Source organism: Poecilia mexicana, unplaced genomic scaffold, assembly GCF_051168715.1.
Source record: "Poecilia mexicana isolate PSO_F unplaced genomic scaffold, ASM5116871v1 scaffold_19, whole genome shotgun sequence".
Taxonomy (NCBI): Eukaryota; Metazoa; Chordata; class Actinopteri; order Cyprinodontiformes; family Poeciliidae; genus Poecilia; species Poecilia mexicana.
In genome coordinates, this window is record NW_028263388.1 from 21,098,994 (window position 1) to 21,113,230 (window position 14,237).

Below are 14,237 nucleotides of genomic sequence, written 5' to 3' on the forward strand. Positions count from 1 at the left end.
GCTGAGACTTTGCCATTACTTAAGAATAATTTGGTGCATAATTAATTGTATAGATATCTTTCCTATGCTGTTCATCTTTAAGCTCATTCCATTTTTATTTTTGTTTCGCAGTCACCCAGGGTTTCGTCTACAGCTCCTTCCTCAAACCGTACAACCCGCGCCGGAGCCACTCGGATGTTTCAATCGAGAGCCAGTCGTCCAACGAGTCCGGCTACGGCGGCTCCTCCCCGGTTTTCTCCCGCCAGAACAGCAACAGCACTTTAACCTTCAACCAGGACGCTGCCACCGTCAGCTACTCCGCGGCGCCGCAGAGCCACCCGTCGCCACAGCCGTCGCTGGACTCCGCCTCGTCCCGCTGCGGCCAGGCGACCTCCAACCCTGACGCCGTCGCCCAGAACTCCCCGTCCCGGACTCACGCGAGCCGCAGAGACTACGCCGACCCATCGCACAGGAGCGGTGGCGCTCACAGAGACTCGGAGCCGGCGTACCGGCACTCGGGCTCGCACAGAGACTCGCACGAGTGGCGGTACGAGAGCAGGAACAGAGACACGTCGGATTACTCGGAGACAGACTCGTCGTCCTCTCAGATGAACAGCGACAGGTCCAAACGACACGGACACGCAGACAGGAGCTACAGCTCACCGCACTGGAGGGACGGGGACGGAACCAGGAAGTCCACTTACAGCCGGGACGAGTACGCCGAGCCAGAACCAGAACCAGAACCAGAAAGTGAACTGGACGGTCATCAGGTACTGGAATTTATCTGGATTTCTCTCCTTATTGTGAGTTTTGTAAAATTACTCACATCTCTTCTTCAGCAAAATTACAAAAATATTGTCATAATATCAGTAGGATAAAAATAATTTTACCTTTTGTGTTGGAGTTTTCACAAATTTAATAATTTATTCCCCAAATATTATGACTTTATTCTTTTATTGTTGTTGTTCTTGTATTACTGCGACTGTGTCAAACTTAGCAAACTTAGCCTGACGCTTATCTTTGTCGTAGTGTTGATCTGAACTCAAAGTCCAAATAAACCGAAACTGTAAAAGAACGCTTGTGAAACAAGATGGCCGCCCTGTGTGCGCTGACATCACTCTATGGAACTACAGAAACCCAAAAAGTTCATTTGGGAAAAAAAATGTTATTAAATGTAAACCTTTGTTAATCGATTTGTCGCCCAGCCGTTATCTGGAACAGCTTAGACTCAGGTTGGACGGAGAGGTTCTGTGTCTGTTTGCAAATCTCACCACAGATTCTTTAAATCTTAACTTTGACTAGGCCATTGTAACACATGAAAGCTCTCCAACTCCTTTCCTCTACAGTCAGTGTTCTGCAACTTTCAGATTTGTCCTTCATCTCTGATGTTTTCAGAAAAAAATAAATAAAATCTCATAAATGCAACTTTAGTCCAGTTAATTTCATAAGATCCTACTTAAAATATGTAGAAACTTATGTTTGTGATGTGATAAAACCTATTTAAAAATACTCTTGGAAGAAATTACTCCTCAGGAATTTCTAACATTAATAAATCTGCCGATAGTTGATGTAGAAGAACATGAAAATGACCTTTTGTTTTGTTTTTCAGATTTACTACGCGCTGTACTCCTTCAAAGCCCGCTGCGCTAACGAGATGAGCATCACCGCCAACGAGCGGCTGCGCATCCTGGAGTTCCAGGACCTGAACGGAAACGGCGAGTGGTGGCTGGGGGAAGCCGACGGAGGAAGACGAGGATACGTGCCTTCCAACTACATCCGCAAGTCCGAGTACACATGAACGCACTCTTCCCTCGCCAAGGACACGGCGACCTTGAGAACTTCCCGAGCGAAAACGGAACAAAACGAGCATTTTGCTGTAACTTATTCTGAAACTGTTTTCATGGGGTTTGACGTGGAGGACTAGTACTGCAAACTCACGCTCCTGGCATTTTTATTTATACTTTTTTTTTTAAAGATGTTTTTTACGAACTAGAAGGAGCACTTTGCACTGCAAAAACACGACATTTTACCAAGTAATTTTGGTCTGTATCAAATATCTCAGCACATTTGAAATAAGAGAAAAATTAAGCAAGATGTAGAGGCTTGTCTGTAAAGTAAGTAATTCCTTAATATTAATGAAAATGTATTTGTTCCATAAAATTAAATTTTGTTATAAGTGGAATAATCTAGTAACGAATTATTTACTTAAAACAAGCCTTTATATCTTCCTAAAAAGTTACTTTTAAGTTATTTTTTTCTTATTTCAAGGTATTTGCAGTAGAAACTAACCTAAACTACTATGTAAGATTTAGTTTTTTTTGCAGTGTGACCTTCGGTTCCCAGATAAAAACTTCTGAATTTCCACATTTTCTGCCGCCGCCGAGGACAGTCGATGTTGACATAAATATTGGAGGACTGAAACGGGAAAGTTTTGGGTTATTTTGGCGCCTCTGTTACAGTGCAGAACCATAAAATGATGGCCTTTTTCTAGCCTCATGTTTGGGGTTTCTGCAGAACAAACAGCTTGGAGTGTTGTGTGGCGTTTAAAACAAAACGTAAAACTAAAGAGTTTGCAAACTCTGGTTTTGAACTCGGCTGCATGTAATGAATGTCGCGGCCTGATTAACGTGTATATTTTGGGCCAAATAAAGCTGTATATAGAAACTTATGGTTTGGTGCCCAAAGTAAAATGTTTGAATAAAATTCTGCTCAGATGAACAAGCTTGTGTCCTGACTTAAACTTTTGGGAAAATTGATTTTTGTTTACAGAACCCAAACATCACAAATAACCAGATCTGGTTATTATTCAGAGATTTTTATTAGATTTTATATAATCAAATGAGAATCTGTGTTTAATATCCAGAGTTTCTGCACATCTTGGAAAAGTCTTACATTTAATTTCAGTGCATTGCATAAACACAAATCTTATAAAGTATTTCTACTCTTACATCTTTGTCCTTTTTTAGTCAATTTCTCTTTTCTTCCAACTTGCCTAAAATTTTCTTGTCCTCTTTTTTCTTCTTTCCATCTGTCCTTTTCCCCCCCCATCTACCATTTCCTGCTTTAGTTACTCTTATTTCACGTGGTGCAAGGATTTGAGGGCATAAATGCATTTGCTGGATTGCTAAGTTAACTTGTGTGTGTTGTTTCAATCTGCATTGGGTTAAAAAGAAACCGGTACTCCGTTTGCGATGAAAAACCTTTATTGGGGTGTTAATAAAAGCAAGCGTTTACTCTCAGCCCAGCTTTGAGTTACAGGAAACATCGTTACAAACTCACAAAGCTGAACCTGCCAGACGAAAATGTGACGTTTATTTCAGGTGGTTTGTTCTTGCCTTGCATGATCAAACTTAAGCTTCTGTCGGGGTTTTTGTGCGGCTTTTGTTACTAAACAGACATTATTTATTTTCCATCTTAACTAAAAGCACAAACTTTAACTCCGCATCCTTTACTCTAAATCCCTTTTGTTCAACACGTACTTTAACCCTCTAGCAAACATAAATCCAGCCCTGCTTCAACATACTTAATCACCTTTTTATAAATAATCCACATTATTAATCTTATAAACACCTATAATAAAATCTATGCATTTTCTAGAGCTTTACTAGAGACGTTTGTTGTCACGGTGCTCTGGATGGCAGCTGCTGAGGAAGACGAGGAGGATTTCTTCTCCATGGATCTGAATGAAGTTGTGACGGTGGAGGATTTTTTCTGGACCGTCTTCTTCCTCTTGACATGAAGGACCTCCATGGCGTCCATGTTGATGCCTTTCTGGATCTCCTCGCTCGTCTCCAGCTGCTCTGCCTCCTCTTGCTGCTGCTGCTGCTGTTGCTCCATCTGCTGCTGCTGGTGCAGCTGAAAGGTGGAAACGGAGAGAAGGTTAAATGAAGCATTTATTGTCTTTTGCTTTTATCTTTAGCTGCGTTTCTCACCATCATCATATGCTGGTACTTTGCAATCGCCTCGTCAGCGGTAACTCCCTCAGCTAGGCCCAGTTCTGCAGCCCGGCGGGCCAGCTCGGCCTTATGGGAGCCAGGAGGGGTCCAACCGACTCCTCTGATCCAATTCAGGTCAGACTTGTAGTTCACCTGGTAAAAAACAAAAGGGAAAAACCACAATGCTTAATAGACACCTACCAATGTCTGGCTACAATAGAAAGTATTTAGAGTATTAAATATTTTCTCTCTTTGTTTCATTGCAGTCATTTGCTAAAATAAAAAAGTTCAAATTATTTCTTATAAATGTTCACTCAGCAACCCAGCTGGACAGAAAAAAATCAAATAATTTTTTTTAAATTTACTGGAAAATTAAAACTGGAATGTACCACGGTCAATTTGATGAAAGTACTTTGTAAGTCATGAAAATAATCCAGTATGTTTAGAAAAGTACTCAGGCAGTTTCAGTAATGTACCTGGTAAGTTTCAGAAAAGTATTCTGTCTGGTTTAGGAAAGTATCTAGTAGTCTTAATGAAAGTACTCAGTAAGTTTCAGGAAAGTACTCCATAAGCGTCATGAAAGTACCTAGTAAGCTTCAGGAAAGTATTCAGTAAGTTTCAAGAAAACTCAGTAAGTTTCAAGAAAACTCAGTAAGTTTCAAGAAAACTCAGTAAGTTTCAAGAAAACTCAGTAAGTTTCAAGAAAACTCAGTAAGTTTCAGGAAAGTATCCAGTAAGTTTCAGGAAAGTACCCAGTAAGTGTCAGAAAGTACCCAGAAAGTTTCAGGAAAGTACTCTATAAGCATCAGGAAAATATTCAGTCAGTTTTTGGCAAGTACCCAGGCAGTTTCAGGAATATACCCAGTAAATGTCCGGAAGGCACTTGGTAAGTTTTGAGAAAGTTTCAGAAACTAAGTTCCGAACCAGAGCAGTCTTTGTTATGAAACTTTTAGATCCGGGTTTAAACTCTGAGTAGTTTTAAAACTCAGGCGTCTCACATCGCTCTGCAGCTTGTAGGCCTGCTTGGCGTGCTTGACGGTGAGCTGCTCGGGGTCGCAGGTGTAGTCGTGGAGTTTGCGGCGGTAGGTGACGTCGCTGGCCTGGGCCTGACTCTTCTTAGCCAGCAGGAACTCGGGCTGGTCCGGCCGGATGTTGTAGCGGGCGCGCTCCTCCTTGGACTGACGCTTGTACTCCAGGTTGCTCTGAAGCTTGCTGGCAGCCAACGAGTGGACCATCTTTGGGTCGTCCTCCACGCAGCGCAGCCCCACCTGCTGGCCCTTCTCCTTCAGGTGGGACTCCTTGTAATGGAGCTGTGAACAAAGATTAAATTTAAATTAGACATCAATATATTCTACTGTACAACAAGGAACGCACAAGTAATTTTTGATCAGGTGACACATGCCTGAAGAACTGCATGCTGACGTTGACTACCATTGGTTTTAGCTGCTAAGCTACCAACATAATGCGCTAAATCGTATATGAATGTGTGATACATAAAAGAAAAACGGACGCAGTGCTTTGTTACTGATTGTCAACACTACAGCTACTAGATAATGTCAGTAAAAGTTTTAATTAAAAAAGTAGTGAGGGCGAGGGAAGTAGGTCAGCTATGCTAGCTTGACTTTGACAACCTTAACATGTAGATGTGCTGTAGAATTTGGTGTGTTTCGATTCAGTTAAAATATTTTTAAAAAGGCGACCGAGTCACCAACTCTCTGACAGATCATCAGCAGAGCAGGTGTTTATATTAGCTAATCTACCACAGCTGTGTTAGCTTAGCTAATAGCAGCGGTAGCTAATCTACCACGGCTGTGTTAGCTTAGCTAATAGCAGCGGTAGCTAATCTACCACAGCTGTGTTAGCTTAGGTAATAGCAGCGGCAGCTAATCTACCACGGCAATCACTTATTAATAATAGCAAAAATAAACATCAATGATAAAACCATAAAACTGCAACGGACTGAATGTTCTGTTCTTTGTTTTGAAAATGTTTCAGTGGTTTTATTGGTGTTAAATCCTGAAACATATAGTGGCGTTGTTGTCAGTTGCTATGGCAACGGGTCTTTTTGTAGCACAACAAACACAAATAGCAAGGAAATGGTTTTTTTTTTTTAGTTGTTTTTCAGGGTTATTTTTCGCTTTACTGTGGCACACTGCACTAAATGAATAATACCAACGACCCCAGGTTCCATTTAGTTAAGGGAGTCGTTCTATTGCAACAGCGCGATGTTGGATGGCGAGTAAAAGAAGCGTCTTTTTGCCCTCTGGACCAAACCTACGTCGCTGGCGATGTCTCTGGAGGCCTTGGCTGTTTGGAAGGGGATCGCATCCAGCCTCAAGTCGTAGCCTGACGTTTTCACCTGCTCTCCAGAGGCCTTGTAAACTTTCTTCACAGTGAAAAAAGAAGAAATATCTTAGCATAGGATGATAAAGAGGAATCATCTGCGTTTATTTACTTTACTAAAAGAGTCTTACATCGCTAATCTGCTGAGCGTTGATCTTGGCTCTGATGAAGTCGGGATCGTCTGGGTGTAAGGTGTATTTATGCATCTCGTCATTCTTTCCAGACTTGTACAGTCTCTGCGATACACAATAAAAGACATTAACAGCTAAAGGAAGAATTAAAATATGTATTTAATGCGTGTTTTTTCTTCTTTCTACCTCGCTGCACTGCTGGTAGCTTGTCTTCGCGTGGACGATGTCAGGAGAGTCGGCCACCGACGTAAACTTGATTCTGTCCGGCAGCTGACGGTATTTCTTCTGCAGGAGGAAAAAAAAAATCACATCATAAGGTTTTAACTCGTTTGATTTGATGTTTTTCTTTCCTCTGATTTGAATAATGTTTTATTTTTAACCTTTTTTTTTTTTGCTTTATTGTGAAACATTTTCAGTAGAAATTGCTTCATAAATAAGTGAAGTTTAATTGTATCGCAAATTTCAGATCAAATTACGGATCAAGCAATAAAAAATAGATTTTGTCAAAAATAATGAAGCAAATACACATCAGATATATTGGTCAATGGTCCAGTTATTATTAATCAAATGCAGTTTTAAACAGGTTTGATTTATTGGAACTCATCAGTGTTTCAGCTGTTTTGCAGTTTTCTGGAAGTTTGTTCCAGAAACTGAAGGCTGCTTCTTTTGGTTTATTTTTTATAAATAAACTAAATATTATGTGACTGAAGCAAGAAAATACAAACAATTAAATGTTTCCTTAAGTATTTAAAATGATTTTATTAAGCCTTTACATAAAAATATTAGTGAAAATCTCAAGTGAAACACAATAAAATGAGTATAATTATTATTTTCTACTCTTCATAGTATTAAAATCCAGACTTAGGATGCATCAATTATTCCACTTTATATAAACTTCTTTTTTGTTTCATGGTACTTTTATTGCATTATTGGCTTCCTTGTTTGTTCTGTCTACATTTTGTTTTTCATTTCTTGTCTTACAGGCTAGAAATAAAATAAAATGAATTATTATTATTATTATTAGAGACAGATCAGTTTCTAGTATAATTTTTTCCCAAATACTCACGTCACTTATGAGTTCTCCTGCCTTCTTGGCCGCCTCCAGCTGCGGCGTTCCCACTCCGTCCCAGGCCACTCCTTTCATGAAACTCAGGTCGGATTTGTATTGTTTCTATGCACGAAGCAGTAAAACACACATGAATCAAGTTGTGCGTCGGCGTTTCTTCATCTTCCTTTACTTCCCTCGTCTTTGTTCCTCACCTCGCTCTGCAGGTTGTACACCTTCTTGGCCCATTTCACCTTCATGTCGTCGGGAAGCACCGTGTATTCATGCAGCTTGGTCCTGTAGTCCTGGTCGCTGGCCAGCGCCTGCGCGTTCTTAGCCGCCACCAGGTGGATCATGTCCGGGGTCAGGTGGTACCGGCCGCTGGCGGACAGCGCGTCCCGGCGGTACTCCTGGTCGCTGGCCAGCCGGCCGGCCTGCAGGCAGTGCAGCAGGTGGGGGTCGTCCGTGACGCTCCTGACCCCGATGTGTTTCCCCTTCTCCAGCAGGTGGTTGTGCCTGTATTGGTACTGCAGAGACACGAGTTCGGTTGATTTCCTGGGCCTGCTTCAGTAACGGGTTAGCGCACGCGACTGATCCAGAAAGCTTAACGTGTTTCTGTTGCATAATGCAGATGAATCACATCACCTGTTTTGGCCTGCACTGCGTTCCGACAGTGTGAAGTCGCAAACGTGAGTGAAAAAGAGTCGGGCTGTTTTACCGCGACATACTAGAGCCAAATAAATCGAGTTAATTTCTGCCAAAAAAACTGTGAAATTTTGAGAATAATTTCTGAATTTTTCTAGAAAAAGACAAGAAAATTTCTGAGCTCCAAACGTCGAAAATATGTGAGAAAAAAAAACTAACATTTTTTTGGAAAAAAATTGTGTGAAAAGTCAAAAATTTGCTTGAAAATTACTCAGAAATTTTGAGAATAATCTCAGAAACTTTCAAGAAAAAGCAAGGAAATTCAAGAGCTGCAAGTAAAAAAAAATTGCAAGAAAAAAATAAAAAAACTTTGAGATTAATAGAAATTTTCTGAAGAATAACTTGGAAATTTCTGAGTTTATAAAGTCAAAAACATTTGACTTTTGAAACCCAAATTTTCAAATTAGAAATTTCTGAAACTTATCTTAATATTTGAGTTTTTTTCTAGAAAATTTTCAATATTTTAAACTCAAAACTTTTTTTCTAAAACAATTCTAAAACTCATCTCAAAATGTTTTTTTTTTTCTTGCAAATGCTTAACTTTTCAAACTCATAAATTTCCTTGTTTATTCTGGAAAAGCTCTTCAGCGAACGTTTACTCTTCCTTTCCGTTTATAATAACCATAATGTGCTGTTGTAGAGTGTGATTAATCTGGCTGATATTTTGTAATCGATGTGCAGCCCTGCTTTCATCTGAAGCTCCTCCTGTTCTGCTTACGTCGCTGGCGATGCCCGTGGAGCTCTTGGCGGCCTGGAAGGGGATGTCCTGCATGGTGAGCTTGTAGCCCTGAGCTCGCAGCGTATGCCAGGACTCTCTGTACTTTACCTGCAGCAAATGTAGCACACAGAAAGTAAATAAAACATCTTGGGCAGTCATTTTATTTCAGCGAGCAGCTTAAATCGTCGCACCTCACTGAAGTTGGAGGCGTTTATCTTTGCTTGTGTAATCTCTGGTCGCTCGGTTGTAATAGTGTAGCTGTGTTGGTCGTTTATGCCCTTTTCTTTGTACAGACGCTGAGAAAAAAATATATATATGTTGCATATTATAAAACCTACAGAAGACATAGTAAAAGTGTATCATTAGAGTTCCTGACTCACTTCATTTGTGATTTGTCCGCTGAGTTTAGCGTGGACGATGTCTGGGGAGTCGGCGACTGAAGTGTGCCTGAATTTGTACGGCTGCTGTCGGTACTTTTTCTGGGACAGAAAACAGACGTTTTATTACCTTTCTGAGCAAATCATTTAAATTCCTCCCAAATCAATGAATGTAAATATGAAATGTTTAAAAGCTGTCTTGTGGACACGGCTGGGAAAAAATATTTTAATCACCTATTGGGAAAACACGAAATGCAGTTTTTGAAAAGATGGACTTTTGCTAAAATTAAAAGTTTTGCGAACCAATATAACTGAACCAATCATAATAACTGATTGAGTCACAAAAATAAATTAATCAAGTGATTGCATGATAAATCAAATTGAGCTCAATCATTTTCATTCTGATGATTTTTTGGAGTTCAATTTTATAAACATTATCATCCATTTTATTTGTTTTTTTGGAAATAAGTGGTTTTTATTTTGATTTTATTCTTTGTTTTTGGTTGTTGCATTTTATTTTGTATATGTAAAATATCTGCTTTGTTTTTAAAAATAAAGTTTACTTGTATAGGATTATCAATGGAATCAAAACAACAATATTATCGTTTATCGCAATCATTTCTGGGACAATTTATCGTCCAGCTGTTGCACAAATAGCAGCTCTTACGCTTTTACGTTTGTAAAAGTCGTAACCGTGGCAACGAGGTATTGCTTTTGCAACTGCAAGCAGCTGATTAGCATCTCAAATAATCTTTGAAAAGTGAGGCTTCATGGATGCAGAGCAGGAGCAAAGCAGAGGGAGATATTCGATACTTAAAAAGAGGAGATGATAGTTTTATCATTGTGATAAGAAGAAAACAGATAAAAATCAAAGAAGACGTCTCACGTCACTGATGAGGTCTGTGGCTCTCTTGGACTCCTCGATCTGCAGAGCTCCGGTTGCGATCCAGGCGGCGCCTCGCAGGAAGTTCAGGTCAGAGCGATACATTCTCTGTGGACAGAAAACTTTTCTTTAATTTCACTATAAAATTTTCATTAATGGAACATATTCTTGATTTTTTTTTTTTGGATTGATTCAAAATTTTTGAGTATTAATTAAATGAAATAAGTAATGAAAATGGAAGAATAATAAATGGAGATTAATCTCAGAAATTTTCGACAAAAAAATGTGGGCATTTCTGAGTTTGAAAAGTCAAAGATTTGCTAGAAATTCCTTTTTCAAAGTTAAAAAACTTTTGATTTGAATATTTCCACATTTTTTCTAGAATTGTTTTTAGGTTAATCTAAAAATTTTATAGTTTTTTCCCACCTAGGAGTTACTTTTCAAACTCTGAAATTCTCAAGTCTTTTCTTAAAAATTTCTGATTTAAGAGTTCTTTAAAGCTATCTTTTGACTTTTAAACTCAGAAATTTCCACATTTTTCTTGAAAATTTCTGATTTTTTTCAAGCAAATTTTCAATTTTTCAAATTTAAACATTTCCATGTTTTCTTGAAAATTTCAGATTGATCTAAAAGTTTTGGAGTTTTTTTCTAGCAATTTTTAACTTTTCAAACTCAGAAATTTCCACATTTTTTTCTTGAAAATTTCTGAAATTTATTTCAAACTTTCAGATTTTTTTGCTTGCATTTTTTTTTTTTGACTTTTCAAAGTCAGAGATTTCCAAGTTTTTATCTTGAAAATTTCTGATATTAATCTAAGAATGTCAGATTTATTTTAGGCAGAAATGCACTGCTCCTTTTTCTCTATGTCGAATGGCCCATTTCTGCTGTAGATTAGCACTGAAGAAACTATGAGCAGCTGAGGTTTTTTAGGTAGTTACTGTCACTTATTCTTACCACGACCAACTTAAACCATTTCTGATAAAGACGAGTGGTGGAGTAGCTTTGAGTAAAGCTTGTTGTTGGTGCTGAAGCCGTGTGGACAGAGGAGTTTCTGAAGTCCGTCTCACCTCACTCTGCAGTTCGTATGCTCTCTTGGCAGCCTGCACCTTCATGTCATCGGGCAGCGACGTGTAGTGATGCAGAGACAGCCGGTAGTCATGATCGCTGACCAGAGACTGCGCCTTTTTAGCATGAGCAACCTCAACCATATCCATGGGCAGGTGGAATTTCGAGAGCTGATTCGCCGAGTCCTTCTTATACTTAATCTAAATTCAGAGCAGAATTCATAAATGTGATTTCTAATAGCTTATTTCTAGATGAACTACAGGGCATAAAACACTCACATCACTCTGTAGCTTGCTGGCGTGAACCGAATGCGCGATGTTCAAGTCGTCCTGCAGCCCCTTCAGTCCAATCATCTTCCCTTTGGTCTTCTCAAATTCTTCTCTGTATTTTACCTGAAATCAGTCAGTTTATGTGTCACACAAATTATTTCCACAGTAAAACCTTCTGTGTGTGACTCAACTTAATTGAAGTTAATGTAACATATTCTTGTTTTTGAGTACATCTAACTCAAACTTTTGGATTGATCAGAAATTTTTGAGTATTGATCAAATGAAATAAGCAATAGTAATGGAATAATAATAATAATAATAATTAATTGGAGGTTAATCTCAGAAACTTTCAAGAAAAAAAAATTCTGAGTTTGAAAGTCAAAAATTTGCTGGAATTTTTTCCCCAAAAGGTTGAAAACAACTTCTGACTTTTGAAAATTTCCTAATTTTTTTCTAATTTTTTTTAGGTTAATATCAAAATTTTTTAGGTATTTTTTCTAGTAGGTTTTTCACTTTTCCAACTCGGACGTTTCCAAATTTTTTCTTGAAATTTTCAGATTGGTTTCAAAATTTAAATTTTTTTCTAGCAATTTTTTGACTTTTGAAACTCAGAAATTTAAGTTTTTTTTTCTTGAAAATGTCTGATACTAATCTCAAAATTTCAGATTTTTTTCTAGCAAATTTTCAACCTTTCAAACTCAGAAATTTCCCCAAAATTTTTTGAAAGTTTCTATTAATCTCAAATTTTCAGATTTGTTTTCCAAGCTAATTTTTGATTTTTCAAATTCAGAAATTTCCATGATTTCCTTAGAATAGTTCAGAGATTGATTAATTTTTTTTTTCTCACTACTTTTTTGACTTTTCAAACTCAGAAGTTTCCACATTTTCCTTGAAAATTTTTGACATTGATCTCAAAATTTTTTATTTTTTTTTTCAAGAAGATTTTCAACTTTTCCAACTTGGAAACTTCCAAGTTTTTTTCTTGAAAATGTTAGTTTTTCCTGGCATTTTTTTTTTGACTTTTCAAACTCAAAAATTTCAAAAATTTCTGACACTACTCTCAAAATTTCAGATTTTTCTCTAGCAAAACTTCAACTTTTGAAACTCTTTCTTGAACATTTCATATTGGGTGTCACACCAATGATTTCCACAGATTGTGTGTGGTTGAACTGGGTCTCACATCACTGAGGATGTCTGCAGACGCTTTGGCGGACTGGAAGGGAATCGCGTCCAGACGCAGCTTGTAGCCGCCGTCGCGTAACTTCGTCCAGGATTCCTTGTATTGACTCTAAAAGTGTAAATGTATCATCAGAAACCAACTCATGGAAACACAATAATCAGATCAATAATCAGAATAAAAAACAAAGCTTTACCTCACTGATGTTTCTGGCATTGATTCTTGCTTGCACCAGCTCTGGCAGCTCTTCACTCACTGTGTAACTGTGTTTTATGTTTTCTCCCTTTTCTCTGTACAATCTCTGCACAAAAAAGCAAACAAAAGAAAACAATAAAACAGGACGACGAATGTTACTGAAGGAAACTCTGCATGAGTGTTGAAGCTACAAAATGAATCCTTTGTGTGGTTATTTGTAGTGAGAACGGATAATATATTCACCTCAACAGCATTTGACGGCTTCTATAAATATATGTATAATTATATAAAAATAATGTAAATAAATTATTTTGTTTTATCTAAAACAAATAGAAAAATAGGAAGCAAAAATTATGGTGAAAAATTGAAGATTAAAAAAATATTTTGCGTGTTTTTCCCCCCATTTTCTCCACAGCGCCCCCTGGTGGTCCCAGATTTCATAATATATATTTATTTAGATACTGTATGAAATATATGTATTTTTACATTTATTTAAAATAATTGTAATTTTTCTTTTCAATTTGTGTTTCATATCTGAAAAATAATTGAAAAACAGGAATCAAAAATTATGATGAAAAATTTAAGATTAAAAAATATTTTGCCTGTTTTTCTCCCCCATCTTATCCACATCGCCCCCTGGTGGTCTCCACTTTGAAATGCACTACTAGATGTTGGCTGAACGTCTTTATTTTAGCTACATATTTAGTCTGGAGTTAAATATTTAATTGAAATTGTGACATTTATAAATGAAATATGAACTTTTTTTTCTTAATGCAGGGCTAAATAAAGCAAACTGACTGCGTAATTTTACAAATGGCATTCTGTAGAATTCTTCTTTTTATATAGTGTATATAAATATCTGGATTTGGCTGTAATAACTTATGATATTGATATTTGTTGTTCCTATACTTACATCAATAGCCAGTTTGTTGCTGAGTTTGGCCTGTTTCATCTCTGGAGTGTCTTCAACGCTGGTGAACTTCAGAGAGCTCACATCCTGACGGTACTTTTTCTGCAGAAAAAATATATATTTATATAATTACAGAAAAAAATCAGCTCAGATGAGGCAAAGAATAAAACAGGAAGTGCACAACTGTGTTATGAACAGTAGAGGGCGCACTAATCACAATAATTTGTTCTGAAAAACTGCAAATATAAAAACAATCACACAGCTGATGTTGCTGATGTATCAACATAATTAGAACAGTTTTCTAATAATAATCTCTTAAATTTTGTTCTGGGTGTCATGTCAGCGTATCATGTTGGTAATCATGACAGGAGTGACCTTTAAATAAGTCCCCCTGTAACGAGGTTATAAATAGAGGACTGTCGCTCAAATCTGCTCTATAAAAAAGTTCTTCCTGTACTTATTTAAAAGGACTAAATGACCAAGAAGGATAATCTGATTAATATTT

General features: G+C 37.7%; 2 protein-coding genes across 5 annotated transcripts in view; one reads left to right on the forward strand and one right to left on the reverse strand.

The window, feature by feature from the left end:
- Positions 1-2,700, forward strand: part of dnmbp (dynamin binding protein) — a 59,923-nt gene extending 57,223 nt beyond the window's left edge. For all 3 annotated transcript variants that reach the window (XM_088000952.1, XM_088000951.1, XM_088000953.1), the window contains 2 exons: positions 112-749; positions 1,589-2,700. In XM_088000952.1, the coding sequence (XP_087857078.1) occupies positions 112-749; positions 1,589-1,777 (827 nt within the window). In that variant the 3' untranslated portion in view covers positions 1,778-2,700. The remainder of the gene's footprint in view (positions 1-111; positions 750-1,588) is intronic.
- Positions 2,701-3,164: 464 nt separating this feature from the next.
- The window catches only part of nrap (nebulin-related anchoring protein), a 30,280-nt gene continuing 19,207 nt past the window's right edge, over positions 3,165-14,237 (reverse strand). For both annotated transcript variants that reach the window (XM_088000950.1, XM_014973338.2), the window contains 17 exons: positions 13,736-13,834; positions 12,824-12,928; positions 12,631-12,738; positions 11,460-11,573; positions 11,184-11,381; positions 10,120-10,224; positions 9,237-9,335; positions 9,048-9,152; positions 8,857-8,964; positions 7,649-7,960; positions 7,455-7,559; positions 6,575-6,673; positions 6,389-6,493; positions 6,193-6,300; positions 4,913-5,224; positions 3,912-4,067; positions 3,165-3,834 (listed from right to left, as the gene is read on the reverse strand). In XM_088000950.1, the coding sequence (XP_087857076.1) occupies positions 3,562-3,834; positions 3,912-4,067; positions 4,913-5,224; positions 6,193-6,300; positions 6,389-6,493; positions 6,575-6,673; positions 7,455-7,559; positions 7,649-7,960; positions 8,857-8,964; positions 9,048-9,152; positions 9,237-9,335; positions 10,120-10,224; positions 11,184-11,381; positions 11,460-11,573; positions 12,631-12,738; positions 12,824-12,928; positions 13,736-13,834 (2,511 nt within the window). In that variant the 3' untranslated portion in view covers positions 3,165-3,561. The remainder of the gene's footprint in view (positions 3,835-3,911; positions 4,068-4,912; positions 5,225-6,192; positions 6,301-6,388; positions 6,494-6,574; positions 6,674-7,454; positions 7,560-7,648; positions 7,961-8,856; positions 8,965-9,047; positions 9,153-9,236; positions 9,336-10,119; positions 10,225-11,183; positions 11,382-11,459; positions 11,574-12,630; positions 12,739-12,823; positions 12,929-13,735; positions 13,835-14,237) is intronic.